The sequence below is a fragment of the Sciurus vulgaris genome (assembly GCF_902686455.1).
Source record: "Sciurus vulgaris genome assembly, chromosome: 3".
NCBI classification, from domain to species: Eukaryota; Metazoa; Chordata; class Mammalia; order Rodentia; family Sciuridae; genus Sciurus; species Sciurus vulgaris.
The window spans coordinates 25,844,042-25,861,741 of NC_136463.1; the positions used below are offsets into that span (position 1 = coordinate 25,844,042).

A 17,700-nucleotide genomic window follows, 5' to 3' on the forward strand; every position below is an offset into this window, starting at 1 on the left:
GAGACTTTTGGGGAAAGGTGGGAGGAGAGGACTTAGGTCTGGGGCAGGGAGAGTTCTTTGCCTAGAAATTCCTCCCCAACTCTCATCACCTCCCCCACTTTGTCCCCGTTGGGGTTCAGGGAGAATTGTTGCCCGGACAGCCCAAAATGGGGAAGAGGAAAAGCCAGTTCGGGCTTCTTCTCCAGGATCCACTTAAAGCCAGAGGAGACCCTCCATCGGTTTGGTTTCTGAGGCTTAAGTGGGCACTCCCACCCAGGGCTGCTTTTTGCCATTCAGGAAAATCTCTACAGGTATGTCCCTGGGCCGCTAGCATCATTCTCTTTATCAGAGTTTACAGAACTGATATATGAGTGGGAAAACATCTTCAGGGGCAAGCTTGATCGTCTGGGGCTTCAGGCTATTATGAAGGTTTCAGGAGAGAGAAGCTAGGGTAAGGCCAGGGGCACAGTAAGAATGGGGTTCCCCTAGATGCCCCCAAATTGGACTCTGCCTGTGTTACACTCCTCCCCTGCACTTCTATCAGTCTCTTGCCTTGTGTAAAGTGAAAACCTGTGGGAAGCCATGCCTCTAAAATCTTTTCATATTTTAAATGGTGCTGACCAGTATCATTTTTCCAAGGGACACACGTGTCCATCATTCTTGGGGAAATGTTTTTTCAAACCAAGAGGAGGACCCCAAGCCCTCTCTCCTCTAACCCTGTTCTAAGAGCCTATTAAGGTTCTCTTGTAAGTGAGGCATGGGCAGAGAATGGCAGTTCAGAAAACAGAGCGGCTTCAGAAGAGAGAGGACAGGACGGGAGACTCCCTGTTCCCCTTAATGGAAAAGGAAAATCTTGTTACCCCTTTCTTGTCCCCAATATCAGAAGCCCCTCAAGATGCCACATTTCCAATCCCAGGAACTATCGATCTACAAGGGAGTTGGTGAGCTGAATCGAGAGATGGTGGGCCAGAGAAGGAAATTGGTTGGTTAGTGCCTGGAGGTGATGAGAGTTGGGGAGGAATTTCTAGGCAAAGAACTCTCCCTGCCCCAGACCTAAGTCCTCTCCTCCCACCTTTCCCCAAAAGTCTCTATTTGGAAATGCTGCTCCATCTCTCTCTTCTCCTTCCTCTCTCACCACTTTCTCTCCACTGCAATCCAGGCACTAAATTGATCTCCCAAGTGATCTTAAACTGGGGAGAGGTGTCGATTTGGTGGAGAAGAGGCCTCTGGCTTTTAGAATAAGGGTGACTTTTCCTTAGAAAATAACAGGCCCCCCCTGGGGGTCAGATGCTAAAGTCCCTCTGGTTTGTGATGCCACAAAACAAAGGGGTCTTTGGGGGCCTGATAGGGAGAGAGGAGGAAAAAGAGGAGAGAGAAAAGAACACCTTCCCAATTTCCTCTCCCAGCTCCTGGGTCTTATTGCTGCTTCCCCACAGTTGGGGGTCTGTGTTCTTGAGGTGTTATTTGTGGAGGACTTGCCAGGGATCTACTTAAACACCTAATTCCTCCAGGCTAGGGCAGAAACTCCTCTGTTCCCCACCTCCTGATCAGGAGTTAGGTTTGGTATTGAAGGAGATTACCCTCACTGTCCGCTCCCTATTTTGACCTCAAGATCCTTCTTGGAACCTAGCAGAAGAGATCACTTGGAGCCAATGGGTTGAATTTTGGTGCAATACCTCTGCACTTCCCATCCTGCATAAGCCTATGAGGTCATAGAGAAAAGAGAGGTTCTCTTTTGTGGGGCTCAAAGATCCAAAAGCCAGAGAGTATCCCAGGGCAAAGCGGCCCACAGCAGCCTCTTTCCCTGGTGCTTTTTCTCAGCTCAGATATATTCAGATAAAAGTGTCCAGCAGGGCACCCACCCATTGCCCCTGACAAATGAATCTCACAGTTTCTTTCCTGGGGGTGGGAAGATAATCTGAAGATAGCCAGCAGTGAAATGCTCCCCCCAAAACAGGCCCTTCTTCCAGCAGTGCACACCCTTCTTTCTTACTCCCGAAATTTCCAAGGACAGTGAAGGAACATGGGTCTCCTGCAAAATCCCTTTTCCCCAAAGAATCCGACACTATAGCAGACATAAACCAGGCATCCTCGAGCCCTGAAGGCTTTTGGAACTGAGTGCCCCCACTTCAGGCACCCAATATCTCAGAACTGGGTACAGAAAACATGCTGAATTTTCCCTACATCACTCCACAGCCCTGCTGGAAGCAAGATTTCCTTCCCTTAGTCCCAAACCCCAAAACTGCAAGGGAAGAAAGCGAAAGCTGGAAGCGACTTACTGCGGGAGTGCTGGGCCTGGGCTGCCGCCACTGCCTCCTGGGCTGGTCAGGCTGCTCTAGGCTGAGAGAGCGCTCACCTACCTCTGCCCCCTTCCCCACCACAGCGAGCAGTTAAAGTGTCACTTAACATTCTGGAGAATGTGAAATATACCGCGCGGTGTCAACTCCCCAAAACCATAAAACTAACTTTATGGACCTCACGTGACTTTCTCGAGCCAGTGAGGGGTATCTGTCTGACTTCTCGGCGATTTTTACGATCTAACTTCAAGATAAAACCCCTATCCATTTGACATCTAAATGTCATAGCGACTTTTGGGATAGTTTGCTATCGGTAAAAGGGGACAAATTCAAGGGGTGAAGGGGAACAAGGGCCCAGTACAGCCTCCAGGACCCTCTGCTGCCTCCTCACCAGCTCCCCCTCCCCCCAGGTCCTGTAAGAAGTTGGGCCCAGCTGGAAGGGAATTGACCGGGTAAGTGTCCAGACTTGACTCTTGGGCTCAGGGTGGAGGCTGACTTGGATGGAGGAAGACTGGGCCCTGGCCCTGGGCCATGGCTGGAGGGAGAACCAGAGATCTTTCAGGAAGGACCCCTACTCCTAACCTAACCAAAGAGGGAAAGTCAGTTGGGCCTGTGGAGAGAAGGAGCCCTTGAAAAGTGTAGAGAAGACTGAGGGTGAAAGGACATCTTTGAAACTGAGCTGATGATCTTTTTTCTTGCTTTAGTGGGTGGCAAAGCTGAATTGGGATTTGGAGCAGGCGACATGCCAGTCGGGCAGGCCTCTATAATTCCCCAAAGGCCAGGAGCCTCCTGCTCAAGACTTAGGCCTAAATTACTTTCCCTGGAGAGTCTTCCAGAGGCTTTTCTGACCAGCTGGTGGAAGGCCAAGATGGAACCCATCTCAGCCCCACATGAGGTTCCTGGCCCTCTTAGTCCCTCAGTCACAAAGGCCTGTCTCTTGGCCCAAGCAGCATTGACCAAGCCAGGACTAAGAAAGCCTGCTGGTAAGCATCCTACCTGCCCTTCCCTAAACCCTAGATTTATTGAGAATGGTCCTAGGGTGTGCCTGGTGATGGGAGAGGCAGACCCCCTGGAGAAAAGACAAGTGGAAGGGCAATGGCGTAGGGGAAACATTTATTTGACTTTAAGGAAAGCTACAAACAAATACGAAAAACAAGCCACTGAGACAGGCCTGGCAAAGACAGATTTCACACATAGCACAGCATCCACTCACTCACTACAAATGATCTTGGAAGAGAAATGGATAGGGAGGAAGAGATGGGTCTGACCCAGACTATCCCCATATTTACAAGCTTTGGGTCCTCTAGTAGACCCACAGAGAATACGCAAGACATTTTACACTGAGTATTATTTGTTTCCGTACACTCCCAGACCAGGCCTTGGGGCCTACCAGGCAGAAGAAACTTAAAATCTCACTATTTTCCTTCCCTCTTCTCAACATCACCCTGGTGGTACTCCCTGGCCCCTTCTCAGCCCAGGACCAAGTCACTGGGAGAGTGAGGAGGGAGGAGAAGGTGGAGGAGTGAAAAGAGACACAGTCATGGACTCCATCTCAGAGGCCAGCTCAGTTGGGCCTGGCGCTGTGGCACTACCCTACCTCAATTGCTGCCTCTTAGCGAAGTTTCCAGCTGAAACTCAAAAATACAGCAATCATTCTTTTATAAATAAGTTAGAACACAGATGGGAAGGGGAAAGTTCACATTAAACATGCGAATTTCTTTTTTTTTTCCCCTGGGGGAAGGAGCGCAACCACAGATACGAACATTCAGAAACACTGGCGGATTTGGGGTGGGCAGAGGGGAGTGGGGAGCATGGAGGGGAAATAATAAGAATTATTATTATTATTATCATCATCATCATCATTATTATTATTAACAATAATAACAAGATAACCAGTCCAGGAGAGAGGGAGCCACGGGAAGACGTAAGACCGAACGAAAAATTATAACACAAGGCCAGGGTGAGGCAGGCTCATGGGAACCGGTCCCCAGCGGTCAGCGGCAGCGCAGGGAGGATCGGAGGGGTCGGGGCTGGGGGTGGCGCGGCCTGTGGGGCCGCCCAGGGCTCCTCCGTGCGGGTTCAGGGCTGGAAGGCGCTGCCGACTGTAGCCAGGCTCATACTTTTCAGTTTGTTGTCTTTCTTCCACTTCATGCGCCGGTTCTGGAACCAGATCTTGATCTGACGCTCAGACAGGCAGAGCGCGTGGGCGATCTCGATACGCCGCCGCCGGGTCAGGTAGCGGTTGAAGTGGAACTCCTTCTCCAGCTCCAGGGTCTGGTAGCGGGTATACGCGGTTCGGGCCCTTTTCCCGTCCGGCCCGGTCATATCTGGAGTAGATAGAGTAGAGCCACAAGGCAACGTTATTCCCGTTACAGGAGGGGGCACTGGGTGGGAGGGGGCGGGGAGCAGGACCCGGGCATCCCCAGCACCCAGCTCACGCAGCTCCAGTCCTCCCTGCCCCAGATGCCCGCGTCCAGGCTCGATTTCTGCACCCGTTTCTCCTGCAGCTCCTACTTTTGCTGGCAGCAAATGCGCCTGGCTTTGTCTCTTGCTCCCTCCCAGTGCCTCACCCTTCTCTGGGCTCAGGCGGCCGCTCGCCCCGGGAGGGAGGAGAGCGGCTGCACTTTTGCCCTAGAAAGATCCTTTTACTGCTCACCCCTCCTATGCTAGCGGTAGTCTCGAATTTTCCGGGATAAGAAGGACCCTTTCCCACATTACATAAATCCCAACCTTCATACTAAAGCTGGCTACTGGCCGGGTGGGTGAATAAAACCTTAGGCAAACCTGGGAACGAATTATTTAAAATATCCTCCCTCCTAGCAAAAGACCCTGTCTGGCTCTTTCCACGGAGCTGTGAGAACCCTCTTAGGGACTTCTTCCCCCTTGGAAAAATAAATCTATATTTGAGGAAAAGGCTTCCTCAAGCTCTCCTCGTCCCCCCTCCCAAACGCAGAGAAGGAAAGCCGAGAAGACAAAAAAAGAGACAGAGAATTACCATGGCTGATGTGAAGCTTCCTCATCCAGGGGAATATCTGAGGAGTCTGCCCCTCGGGCGCGGCTGTGGAGGTGGCCATGGGTTCTGGCTGCGCCCGAGCTAGGCTCGGGCTGCTTAGCTGGCTCGCGGCTTCCTCAGGCTCCGAGGACGCGCTGGCCTCGTCTATTTCGGTGAAATTGGCGCTGGAGCTGGCGGGGGTCGCTTGGTCGGAGGGGGACGAAGTAGAGGGTTTGGCGCCGTGGCTATCGCCGTTGGTGCAGGGAAGGGACTCGGGCGAGGACAGGGAGCAGCTCGACGCCGCCTGCCTGAAGCGGGGCTCCTGAGCGGGCGCAGGGAAGGCGCGGGAGCTCTCGCCCACCGCCCCAAAGTGGCTGGAGGAGGCCGAGGAGCGGTTGACGCTGAGGTCCATCCCATTGTAATTGTAGCCGTAAGAGCCGGTGTGCATGGCAGCGGGATCCCTGTAAGAGCCGCTCAGAGAGCTGCCACTGCCATAATTTAGCAACTGATAGTCCGGGCCATTTGGATAACGCCCCGAGAAGGAGTTTACAAAGTACGAGCTCATTTGGGTGATTTTGGAGGGCTTGATTTGTGGATCGTGGTCGTTATAACCCTGTGCTTCACGATTTATGATGTATTAATGAATTATAGCGATGCACTGTACTTCGTTTTGCTATGTATGCGGCCAAATATGGGGGGGGTTTGAAAGGGGGATGGGGGGGCGTTAGGGAATCACGTGCTTTTGTTGACCAGTCGTAAATTCTCGCTGATGACCTCAAGAGGTAATTCATGCTCTATGGTTACAAATAATGACGATCCGAGAATCGTTAGGGCCGATTCAATGCGAGCCTCCGAGAGAGGGGGAAAAAAGGAGAAGGGGGAGAAACGGAGAAGGTTGGCGTTGGCCTCTGAGCAGAGCGCGCCACCTCCCGGCGATCGGCGGGAGCGCGAGCCGCAGGCCGCCATGGCGTCGGCGGCTGCCTCCCTGCTGGCTCCCTGCAACCGCCAAGCGAGAAAGAAACCCGACCGGCTGTGACTCACTCGCGGGGTTGAGTCCTTTAGAAGACGGGTTTGAGCCTTTTACCCACTTTCTTGGGGTGGCGTTAGTCTCTCTATTTGTGCCTATCAAATTATCGTCATTATTATTTTAACTGTGGATGAAATGATCAAAGATTGAGTTGCTTGTCCCTTAATCGGTCTTTGCTAGTTGGGGGCGGAAATGCGGGGGAAAGGGTTGGAAGTTGTGTGTGGAAAACAATTATTTTGATTCCCCACCACCACCACCAAACTCATTCCAACCTGCTTCCTAGTGGGGCTGCCGGGTCGGTCCACAGCCTCAAGCCTGAGCACCGCAGCTGGGCTGGAAGCTTCAAGACACAGGAAAGCTTACTTCTCCTAGGCCCCTTGGAAATTTAGAATCATCTTCCTGACCTCATCATCCTTACCCAAGGCCCTGGGAATGGCAGAGCAGGACAGGAATCCTAGAAGGTGAACATGGCTGGAACTAAGTGGCCTAATCGCTGAAAAGATAGCAGCGGCCACTGCCTGGGTGGCTGGGGTTTGGGTAGTAACATGTGCCTGAGAGTTTGGGGTTAAAGCAGACCCTTCACCTTTCCTCCAGATGCCGACTTTGCATTCGAAGGTACCATTGAGGGCCCCTTGCTGGCAGCTGGGCAGTTTGTATTTGCCCACTGACCTACCGCCTTTCCAGGGAAGGGGTTCCCCGGACTGGTGGTGTCTTGCTGAGCAAGCTGGGCGGCCAGAAACCACTGCAGCTGGGCCCCTTCTGCCAGGAGCTGTTTTCTTTAAAAATAAAAAAAAAAAGGGAGAGAGGGAGGAGGAAGAAGGAAAGGAAAACAACGTCTGCAGCAAGCTGCCTGGGTGAGGGTGGAGGTAGAGAGAGAAGGGCCATTTTCCGTTAAGAGGATGAGACCAAGTGCCTCATCACCTGCCCTCCTGCCCTTAAGTCTCCAAGGAGCAGGGGAAAGTCATGCCCTTGGCCTCACAACTACGGAGGCTTCTCATTCTCCTTCTTGTCTTTGAGCTCCTATTTGAGGTGGTAAGGGGTGCCTGGAGCCTTCTGCTGCATAGTGGTGAGATGCCCAGTGGCCCCGTTTTTTCAGTCCCCAGAGCCACAGGCCAGGAGCAAGAGCCATGGCCAGCGGAGACCTGGCCCTGCGGGTGGGCCAGAGGTCAGGGGCCTCACCCCAACACTCGGACCTGCCCAACTCGTTGGTCGCTACAGGGGCTTTGGGCAAGGGGCCCTCAGTGGTGTCCCTCCTGCCATGGACAAATGAAGAAAATCTAGAGAATAAAAGGGAAAGGGACCCTCTCCATTCAGGGTCTGCACCAGGAGAGGCAGTTGTGAGGCTTAGCATCAGACAGGCACAGGTCTGGGGCCTGGGAAGACGGATGGTTCCAACGTTTATCTCAAAAGTACTTCCGTGGAGTCCAGGCAGCTGAGAAGGCCCTGAGGCAGCCTAGAGCTCCTGAGTTCAGGCTCAGGGAGGATGGGGTAGTTGGAATGCAGAGTGAGGAGGGGAAAAATGCAGGGGAAGATTGGAGGTGACTGAGCGGCGAGTTTTCATGTCTTTATTATTATTATCATTATTAATAATATTAATATTATTACCGAAGTATTTCACGTCCAGAACTAAGACAAGACTACAAACACAACACATAGAAAATTAATAAAATAGAACTTTGTTTTCTTCTGAGGCTCCTCTTCTTACTTCTAGGTAGTATGTGCTCCTTCCAGTGGCTTTGGGGAGAGGGTGGGAGGGAGGACAAGTCTGGGGTCAGGGAGTCTTCAAGGCCCCTGCTGAGGGGACAGCGAATCTACCATTGAACCGTGCACAGGGGACATGGACGAAATGAGACGCGACATGGACAAGAGCATTTTGCTCTGCTTCCAGGAAACATCAAGTGAGTCCGATCCTCATTTCTCACCGGGGAGCCTGATAGGGCCAAGACGGGTTCCTCTGGGAGGGAGGAGGCGCTAGGGTGCTGGGTGGGCTCAGGCTGCTGGGCCTCCGAGCACCGGGCTAGAGCTCTGCGGGCGGGGGCGTGCAGGAAAACGCTGGGCCCCGCCTGTCGCACGCTGGAGAGCAGGTCCCCAGGCTCCCCCGCCCGCAGAGCCTTCTCGGGCTCTCCAACGCCCTCAGCTCCCCACAGGCCTCTCCCTTCGCGTCCCCCCTCCCATTCCAGCACCTTCACTCGGCTGGTTTTTCTTCCTCCTCCTCCGCACTGAGCTGAGACGCACTGAGCAGTTTGCTCTCCTTTTTCCACTTCATGCGTCGGTTCTGGAACCAGATCTTGATCTGCCGCTCGGTCAGGCACAGGGCGTGCGCGATTTCGATGCGCCGCCGCCGGGTCAGGTAGCGATTGTAGTGAAATTCCTTCTCCAGCTCCAGCGTCTGGTAGCGCGTGTAGGTCTGGCGGCCTCGCCGGCCACTGGGCCCGAAGGAGGAACCTGTTAGGCAGAATGAAGAGGCTGAGGCCTGGGGTCACTGGGTCCAAGGTGCCCTCCCCGACTCGACCCTTAAACGTGGACTCCAGCCTGTCCCCGAATGCCCTCACTCTCCCCATTCCCTTCCCCACTCCTCCAGCGCCCCCTCCAGATTCCCTCCTGGACTCCTAGGCCTGTGCCTTCTGTCTAGACTTCTTGTGGGGGAGGGGAGGGGCAGTTTGAAATCCTACCTGAGTTTAAGGGAGGGCTGGACAGGTGTGTCTCTTCCTAGCTGAATTCCCCCCCCCCTTTCCTTTCCATCTAGCTCCCCCCCACCTCAGTGCACCCAATGATAGATTTTGGCCTTTAAGCCATAATGACGTGGATCGATCCGTAGTCCCCATCAAGGGCTCCTCACTTTCGTGTCCCACTAATGGACATTAGTTGGGACTTAAGGCCTACAAATAATCTAACCTGAGACCCAGGCGCCTATTTCACGTCTCTCCCTGCTCCATCTGTTCCTTCTCTTTTCTATTCTTATTCTTCCTCCTTCCTCGGACTGCCACCCTTTTCCTAAGTACCTCGTCATTTCCCAACCCTACCCGCCCGCTGCCCCAGGGAAACAGCCTGGGACAGACTCAACTCTCTCCCTAGCCCGCGTCACGACGCCCCCACCCCTTGCATGACGCACTCAGTTTTTAATGGAGCGGTCTTTGGGTAGGGGACCCGATCAGGACGGGGGCTGGGGGTGGAGTGAGAGACGCAATGAAAAGCAAATCCATTGACTGTGGCCCCTGTTCCCTTCAGTAATCCTGGCTCTGGCCTGCCTCTCCAGGAGAGCCCACTCACTCCCCCTGGCTCCCAGTACTGCTGGGACTTTGCAAACTTTGCAACTCCTGCGGACAAGAGGACAGGGAGGGAGACCCCGTGCAATGCCCTATCTTGCTCTATCTTCTAATTGAGATGCCCACCCAGCACTCCGGGGGAGATTGGGGGGTGGCGCTCGCTAGTTCTGTCTTCCCGGGTTGTGGTCCGCGAGGGAAGAGACGACGGCTTAAAGTCTCACTCACTGTTGCACGAATTCATCCGCTGCATCCACGGGTAGACCGGAGTGGAGCACTTCTGTTCTTCTGTCTCGCCAAACACGTTCTTGTCCTGCGCGCAGTCCGACTTCCGAGTCTCAGGGTGGAACGGGGGCGGCTCATCAGCGCCCGAGAGCGCGCAGGCCGACTCTTTCTCGCGGTAGAAGGCCGGGGCGGGCCCGTAGTCGCAGGGCGCCGCTCGGCCGTAGCCGCCGCTGGCTGGTGGGTAATAGGAGGAAGCCGCAAAGCTCTTGTCCTGGCCGGGCCCCGGCCCATAGGGTGCCGGGTAGTGCCTCAGAGGGTCCGCATAGCCCGATGAGTAGAGCGGTAGCTGGCCCAGGAAGGACTCCTGCCCGCTGGCCAGAGTGACGGGGAAGGTGGAGTTCACGAAATAGGAACTCATTGGGAGGGGAGGCGCGCGAGGCCGCTGCTGCTCCGCCGGGTTTATGATTTGTTGTGTTTTATAGTCCGAGCGCCGCGCCTATTAGTAGTATACCCGAGATTGGGTTTTAGCTGAGGGGGGATGGCGAGGTGCCAGTGAGGGCCAGAAGGAAATACAACCATCTGATCCAACACTGACCAATGGCAGAGGCAGGAATTGTCAAATAGCACCCAGGAGGAGCGCAGCCCGCACGAGGGACCCGCGCACAAACCTATCAACCTTTTTTTCCTCCTTCTTCTCTTTCTCTTTTCTCTCTCTCTCCCCAACAACACAACGCTTCCACCTACGTAAGATCTGCGAAAGAGGCGTCTGTGCCTTTGAGGGAGGAGGGAGCATTTGGTTTGAGACCACCCCATTCCTCAGTGATTAAATAAATACATCCCTCCCCCACTCCACGCAGGATAGGAAAAAGTTAATTGTGTTTTCAGAAAAGTTAACCCCTGCGTTGCTTGGGCCTGTTCCCTCAAGGGAGGGCTAGGCAAATGTCCCTGAACCTCCTTGAGAGAAAACTAAGGGAGGTTTGTTTCTAAGGTTTTGTGTTGGCAGAAAGGAGGCAGAGTTAGGCACTAATTTGCATCGTTTCAGAATCCAAGGCAAAGACGAAAACACCCTTCAACCCAGGTTTTGAAAATCGTTTTTCCTGTTTATCAGGTCTGCTCTCTCTTCTCCAAGTCTGGGTTTGTTATCCCTCTTCCCCACAACTCTCATGATCTGAGAGAGCAGGCCAGATCCTCTACCTAGAAGACACAGAAGAGGGGGAAATGGCAGCAGGGTATGAGCCCAGGCTGCCTTCTCTGGCTCTGCAGCTAGGCGAGTAGCTATTTGGAAGCCGGAGGCTCCTTCTTCCCAAGACATCCCACCTTGTTAAGGAGAAACCCCCAGCCTAGATGACTTTATTTGTCTGATCCCTATCCTATCTCTAGTCCTCACTCTGATCTTATCTCCCACCAAAAATGAACTAAGAATATCTTGGGCTATAGGTTTTTAAGAATCAAGGATGTCCCTCCCAGTGAACCTGGGGACAAGGAAGAAATTGTTCTGATACTGACGGCAATCAGAGGTCACCAGGAAGAGAAGAGCCCTAGTCTCTTTTCCAGATCTCTCTAGAAGCAGACAGTTCTTAAAATTATTTCCCAAGACTTGGTCTTGGTTTAGTTTTATACTGAGGGAGGGATGTTCAGTCCTCCTGTAGACTTAACAGCCCATCTTCCACTCATCAGCCCCCATCCTCTCTCCAGACACCCAACCCTTCTGTCTATTTCTAAGCCTCTCTACAATCCCCTCCCTTACCTCATGTTTGTATCATTAGCTTTGCTGCTGTACAAGCTTGAGCATAAGAGAGTATGTACATCTCTGCTCCTTCTCTATTACTCAAGGAAAATGAGCATTGAACCCAGACTGGGAGACAGGGCCACAGTGTGTTTCCAACATTCTAATAAGCATTCACAGGCCAGGCAGTGAAGTGTAACAACCTTCCCACCTGGGGATAGGAAGGGGTCAGGGTGTGAGACAAATCTGATATCAGGCCAGGCTGATGCACTTTTGCTTCATTCGGGACTCCTTTTTGTGAGCCTGCCCTACCCACTAATGATGGAAGGTGGTAGAAGGCTGAAGTTCAATGAGGATGGGGACGTATTTAGTTGCTCTCTGAACTCAGGTAAACTTCTAGGCTGCACCTTCAAGGCAAAGTGGCCATCCCTGAATGTCCCTCCCATCATTTCCTAGCCTGACTTTCTGGGGGTTATGATGAGCACTTTAAGAATGAAAATTCCCCAAACAATGGAGAAGCATAAATGATCTAATCTAGCTAAGGTTAGGCCCATAGGTCGGGGTTGTTTGAGCAGGGGAGAAAGGTAGAGAAGGGTGCTTGTATGCACCGACCTCTGCCTTGAACTGACACTGGGCCCTGGGCCTCAGTCCTCCTCCCTGGTCACAATGTCCCATCTTAGGACTATACAGTATGGTCTTCCTGTAGAGTATGGGCAGAGTAAGAGGCAGTGAGAGAGGGGGCACTACCCCTGTGATAGAAGCAGGAGAATATTTGACTAATCCTTAGAATCACAGTTCCCAAATTAACCTCACCTCTGCAGGTTGCCTGTTGGGAGATGGAGCCACTACAGGCAGGGCCGGCGCCTGGAGTCGGGCATGAAAGGAAATAGCGCCTCATCGCTCTTATCTAAGCCCAGAGGTATTTATGAGCGTTTATTCGTCTGATCCGTTTGTTTGGGAAAAAGAGCAAGCAGGCATGGCCTGGCCAGAGACTGCCTGGTTTCTGGAGCCAGATCTCCACGAATCTGTCTGTGGTTCGGTTCTTGGTCCTCTGTCTCCACGGGGGAATATGTAAATACACAGCAGTCTGCCATTCTCGTAGTCAGTGTCTCTCTCTCTCTCTCTCTCTCTCTCTCTCTCTCTCTCTCTCTCTCTCTCTCTCTCTCTCTCTCTCTCTCTCTCTCTCTCTCTCTCTCTGCCTCTATTAGGAAGTTTGTACAGAGATGTGGGTATAAATGTGTACCAAGTCTTAAGTACACAACAGAGGGATGGTATGGATCCCTACAGGCAGAATTTATAATTGTGATGTTCTGTGCTCCGAGTGAGTCTGCAGTCCTGTGGGTAAGCATGTACATTCCAGTTCCCAGGAAAATGTTTCCTAAGTTGTGTTCAGCTCAGGAGTAAAATTCTCCTCCTGGGTAACCTCCAGGACAGGCATTTGTTGTAAAGAGCAGGGATTGAGACATTGTCCAGGCTTCCCATTTTCTAGATTCTACAAAGCCCCTTTCCCAGCTCTTTGGGTTGTGGGCAGCATCCTCCACCCAACCCCCAACTTTGCCTGGGGTGGGGCAGATGAAAACACCTCAGCTCAATTCTTCCCCTGGATTCTGATTGCCTGGGACTGGGAAACAGAAATGTTCCCAGAGGTTCAGTGTGGCTGCTCCCATAGGTTAAGAAAGGCCCTTTACACTGAACATTTTGCTTTAAAATTGGCTGGTCCAAATCCAGGTACAAAGACTTCATTTCCATTATGCAAATGAGCGACATCCTCTTTGATCTTCTAAGGGGAGTGGGCGGTGGCGATCAGAGGCCCTCCTTGCTCTCTTCCCCCGGGTCCACAGGCACCCTTAAATCCTCCGGTGTTTCAAGCCTCTATACCAGACTGAGTTCCCTCCCTATTTGTTCTTCCCGAAAGAAAAAAAAATCTCTGAGGGGCCCAAGACTTTCCCGCGGGCTCCCTCTGGGCCTCCCGCAGAGCGACTCACTGAGCCCGGCCATCCAGCCGCCAGAAAGTCACTCTCGCTGCTGAAAAGCTGAAAGAGCTGCTCCAGAGGCCCAGACTCAAGAGGCGCCGAGGGGGCCGCAGCGGTGGTGTTTGCCCCAGCGCTGCCGGGCGCCTAGACCTCGCGGCAGCTCCTCCAGCTCTTGGCCAGACCCTAGTAACACCTCGGCTTCTGGCTCCACACGCAATTTCCTGGAGCCCCCGCCCAGGAATTGGGGCCACGCACCTTGAAAGGAGCGGCCAGAGCTTCCTCCTGCGGCTTGAAAGCCCGAGCTAATCAGTAACCGGTGAGACAGGGGCCAATACTCAAACGCGGCAGCAGAGGAACGCACCCCCGGCCTCCCACCCCCTCTGGGAAAGCGATCGCATTAAGCGGGTGTGTGGGGGTCCAGCAGAAACGGAAATTCCCTAATGATTTATCCCCACTCCCACTCTCAATTTTTCCCCAAAGCATACTTGCGTCGATTTCGCTTGAAAGGATCAAGGGGGCGGGGGATCGACACTCACTTGCAGACACCAACAATTTCCAGAAAACTCGGTTCAATTCCTTCACCACGGACCCATCAGCTAAGGAACTGGCAAGAACCACCAGCCAACTGGAGGAACACAGACTCGGTTTGTCTTTTGACAACCAAGTGGAACTGCCGGGCTGGCGACTCCCCTGACCGGCCCCCTCCCTTGGCTGAGAAGAAAACCAAATAAACCTCCAACAGCCTTGACTTCAGATCTCTTCCATGGCCCAGATCCTCTCTGGTGCCTTGGGTATAGGGGTGGGGGTCGCGGCTCTGATCCCCCAACCCTTTGGTTCAATTCCCCGGGTCCCGGGGTTGAAGTATTAGTCCTCTTTAATATGCCTTCAGAGAAGCCGCTTCCTCTGCCAGCCGCCAGGTTTGGGGTTGGGATGGATGAGGGTTGGAAGAAATTGGAGAGGGGTTGAGGATAGTGTATCGGGAGGGGGAGATTTGTTCTGTTCTCAAATCACATCTCGGAACCAAGATCCAGCCGACAGCGTCAGTATGGGCCCGAAATCCCCCGAATCCTGCCGAACCCTGCCGCAAGGCTCCGGACGTCGAGCACTGCTGGGGCCGCGTCGCCTGGCTTGCAGCACCAAAACCGCGCGCTTGTCTCTGAACGGACGGTAGATGGCAGCAAACTGCATAATTTGGGTCAGAGCACACTGTCTAAGGGACGATTTATAACCCGCCAAGACTACAGGAGAAAAAGACCTTTAGTCTGAGTGGGTTTGGGGAATTTTCCTTTTAAAAATAGGCCCTGAGTACCGTGGGTGCTGGTGAAGAACTTCTTTTGCTCCGAAGCCAAGAGCTCTCTCTAGGATCCCGGCCCAGGCTTGTGCCTAGGACATCTACTTAGGCCCCCAGGGACACCCCCCTCCTGTGCCACAAGTGGCTGTGTCTCCCTCTCCTTCCAGTTCAGGACTAAGAAGGCCAACACACACATACATTCATGCACACAACTAGACCCCCTTAATCCCCAGTCAAACAGGCCTGAGTCTGAACGCCCTGCATCTGGTCTTAAGAAAGAAAGAAAGCAATAACCTTTGGATGCAAACCAAACTAAATCAGTGTCTCCCCGACCTCCATGCCCAACCGCTTGCAGCTTCTCCAGAAGCCCTCTCACTCCATTTTTTAGTCCTTGCCTCCATGCCTGTGCCTTCTTCCATCTCACCAGCTACTTTAGTAACCTATGTCTCCCACCCAGCAGTTCTTCTCTGCCATCCTCCAACCCAGAAGGCCTGACTGAGGGATGAAATCATGCACCAGAGCAACAAGGCTAGCTGTCTGAGCCCAGCACCAGACGCCTTTCCAGTCCTGACACCACTGAAACCCTAATTGGGCTTCCTTTTTATTTTGTTCTTTCTTTTATTCCTTTTCTTTGTTTTCTTTTTGTGTACAAGACTAAAACAACAACAACGTGCTAAACACCTCTTCACAATCATCCTGTTTGGATCCAGGAAAGTTTCAAATATTTCCATATCAGACATATATGACAATTTTCTCCACTGAAAACCATATGTCCCGTACCAATAAAACACAAGTATTAGAATCAATATTGCCCAGAAACCAACATGCTATAAACCACATTAAAACCACAAAACTCACTCCCTGCAGAACGAGGTTCCCTCCTGCGGAGTGTCCAGAGACCTGAGCATTCTCAGGCAGACTTCTTGGGGAGTCTCCCTCTTTGGGGTGCCTCCACCCACAGCCCTTTAATTCCAGAAAAGTCTCCGAAAGGAGACAGTGAACATATCTCTGTGAATTGTTCTTTCTGTGTCTCTCTAGCCACCTCCTCGCCCTTGCTGGCCTCTGCGGAGATTCCAGGCCCTACAGAGACCAGGAAGTCCCTCAGCGCCACCGCCCCTCGTGCCAATGCTACCGGGAAATCGCCGAAACCGCACTGGGCAAGAGAACTGCGCGGGGGCAATTGGGGGAGGCCCACATAAGGAAGGGATGGTGGAAGGGGGAGGGAGCACAAACCCACAGAGGCTGTAGCGACCGGCTTCTTCCAGACAGAGCCGCTGAAGCCCAGACACCCCATCCTCTCTTTCGAAGCCCCCATGCTTGAGCTTTCCTCCCAGCTTATAAAGGCGACTTGAAGCTGGCCTTCAGTGGCCCCTTTCGGTTTCCCCTCCCAAATTCCCTAATTTAGATCCCCCTCCAGAGAGTGGCCACCCCTCTCTCCACCACCGAATTTCCTAGGAAGCCTCTCCCTTCAGCCCCAGAGGTGGGGTATAGCCCCTTCTTGGAGGGGGGGGGGGGGGAGAAAAACCCAAGCCCCACCCCCTACAAAAACCATGCTGAAGAACATGAAGAGTATTGTAGAATCTCCCTTACCTTTGCAGACCTTGGGATATTTTTCCTCCGGATTGAAAAGGGTGGGGAAGGAGGGGGGGGGAAAGCGTTCGGTTTCTTCTTTCAGCTTCCAGATAATATTGTCCCAACCTGAGAGCCGTTGCTTCCCCTCTCTGACTTGGGAGAGAGGGTGTTTCGTTTTTCTGACATTTGCATAGAAAATGGAGTAAGTTCTGGCTTTGAAAAATGGTATCAGGCTGCGGTCCTGGGTAGATTGTCCCTTTACCCTTCATGATGACTAAAATCCCAGATCCGCAAGCAAATTAACTTAAGAATCAAAATTATTTTTGTTTCTTTCTTTTGTGTGTAATTCCCACCCCTCCTTCCCTCTCTCACTCTTCTCTCCTCTCCCCCCTCTCTTCCTCTCTCTTTTGCTCTATTGAGCCGATATTGAAGTATAAAAATATCAAGAGGCTGGAGCCCTGAAGGACGACAGTGCTCCGACCTAGGTGTGGTGTCCAAAAGAATGCTGCATTATAACCACCAGGGAAATGATAAAAAGTTCATGTTCACGATCGCCCGGCCACATGACCGGCGCCGGCCAATCGCTGGATTCAACCACTCATAAACTTCTATCACAAAGTTGTAAATTTTCATAAAACAACAAGGAATTTATTGCATTTCTTCATGGCTGCTCCACCAGCAACCCTTTTCTCAGTCGCCATCTTCTTTTCTTCTCCTTCTCTCTTTTTGGGAAACCCCAATCTGAGAAGGAGTGAGATTTGGGATGCAGGAATTCAGGGCGGAGAAGCCACAAGGGTCCAGCTAGGAAGGGGGTTCTTTTTGGAACCTCCCTATTTTCCTAAGGAGCTCTGCCTCTCTTTCTAGTAAAAAATAACCCCACATCCTCCTCATGGGACTATTCTGAGGTAATTTGGAGGTGAGGCAGGAGTTGCCATCAGCATCAGGGCAAAATGAAAGCTTCAGTAGCTCCTTTCCCCCTCTGATCTGACCCCCTCATTCTTAGCCCCAAAGATGGTGGAATCCCCCACCTGTGAGGCTTGCAGCATTGCGGGTATGGGGCCCAAATTCCCTAGGGCCTAATGTTTGCCCAGAGGGGAAGGTGGCCTGCATGGGGGCCAAGACCGATAGTTTAACAACTGGATTCTCCCATTCAGCACCCCAGAAACTGGGGGAGGGTAAAGCGGGATCCCAGCCTTTCCCGCCCAAACGCCTGCTGGTCCAAGTTTCCTATGACCGTTCCAGGCGCTCTCCAGGGGGTTCTGTGGTCGTTAATGAAGGAATCTGCAGGTTTAGGGACCTTTTACTTTCAAATTCAAATTAAACAGATTTTCTGAAAACCAATCCTCCAACCCCCT

At 52.6% G+C, this 17,700-nt stretch overlaps 3 protein-coding genes and 1 long non-coding RNA gene across 6 annotated transcripts in view; 1 reads left to right on the plus strand and 3 right to left on the minus strand.

Moving 5' to 3' along the window:
• Window positions 1-16,503, minus strand: part of HOXB3 (homeobox B3) — a 55,243-nt gene extending 38,740 nt beyond the window's left edge. For 2 of the 3 annotated variants that reach the window (XM_079134287.1, XM_079134288.1), the window contains exon 1: window positions 16,364-16,503. The gene's annotated coding sequence lies outside the window, so the exon portion shown is untranslated. Of the gene's footprint in view, window positions 1-2,258; window positions 2,391-16,363 lie in introns of those variants that run through there. The other variant, XM_079134289.1, reaches the window with a different exon arrangement.
• On the plus strand, window positions 2,604-14,230 carry LOC306657872. Its single transcript, XR_013762905.1, has 2 exons — window positions 2,604-2,728; window positions 12,331-14,230. It is a non-coding gene; the product is annotated as an uncharacterized lncRNA (long non-coding RNA).
• Window positions 3,093-6,035, minus strand: HOXB5 (homeobox B5). Its single transcript, XM_079134315.1, has 2 exons — window positions 5,272-6,035; window positions 3,093-4,603 (listed from the first exon to the last, which is right to left on the minus strand). The coding sequence occupies exons 1-2, from the start codon at window positions 5,831-5,833 to the stop codon at window positions 4,356-4,358; spliced, it is 810 nt and encodes a 269-aa protein (XP_078990441.1). The 5' UTR covers window positions 5,834-6,035; the 3' UTR covers window positions 3,093-4,355.
• HOXB6 (homeobox B6) lies at window positions 7,845-16,504 on the minus strand. The gene is made up of 3 exons (XM_079134327.1): window positions 16,364-16,504; window positions 9,787-10,311; window positions 7,845-8,740 (listed from the first exon to the last, which is right to left on the minus strand). Exons 2-3 carry the CDS (start codon window positions 10,199-10,201, stop codon window positions 8,481-8,483), a joined length of 675 nt encoding a protein of 224 aa, XP_078990453.1. The 5' UTR covers window positions 10,202-10,311; window positions 16,364-16,504; the 3' UTR covers window positions 7,845-8,480.
• Between the last annotated feature and the right edge of the window lie 1,196 nt (window positions 16,505-17,700).

Bases quoted from the DNA above. Each gene is read 5' to 3' on its own strand.
- HOXB5 (XM_079134315.1), bottom strand. From the start codon at position 5,833: ATGAGCTCGTACTTTGTAAACTCCTTCTCGGGGCGTTATCCAAATGGC. The intron at 4,604-5,271 runs GTAATTCTCTGT...TATCTACTCCAG, and splicing joins GAAGCTTCACATCAGCCATG to ATATGACCGGGCCGGACGGG.
- HOXB6 (XM_079134327.1), bottom strand. From the start codon at position 10,201: ATGAGTTCCTATTTCGTGAACTCCACCTTCCCCGTCACTCTGGCCAGC. The intron at 8,741-9,786 runs GTGAGTGAGACT...TCTGCCTAACAG, and splicing joins GCGGATGAATTCGTGCAACA to GTTCCTCCTTCGGGCCCAGT.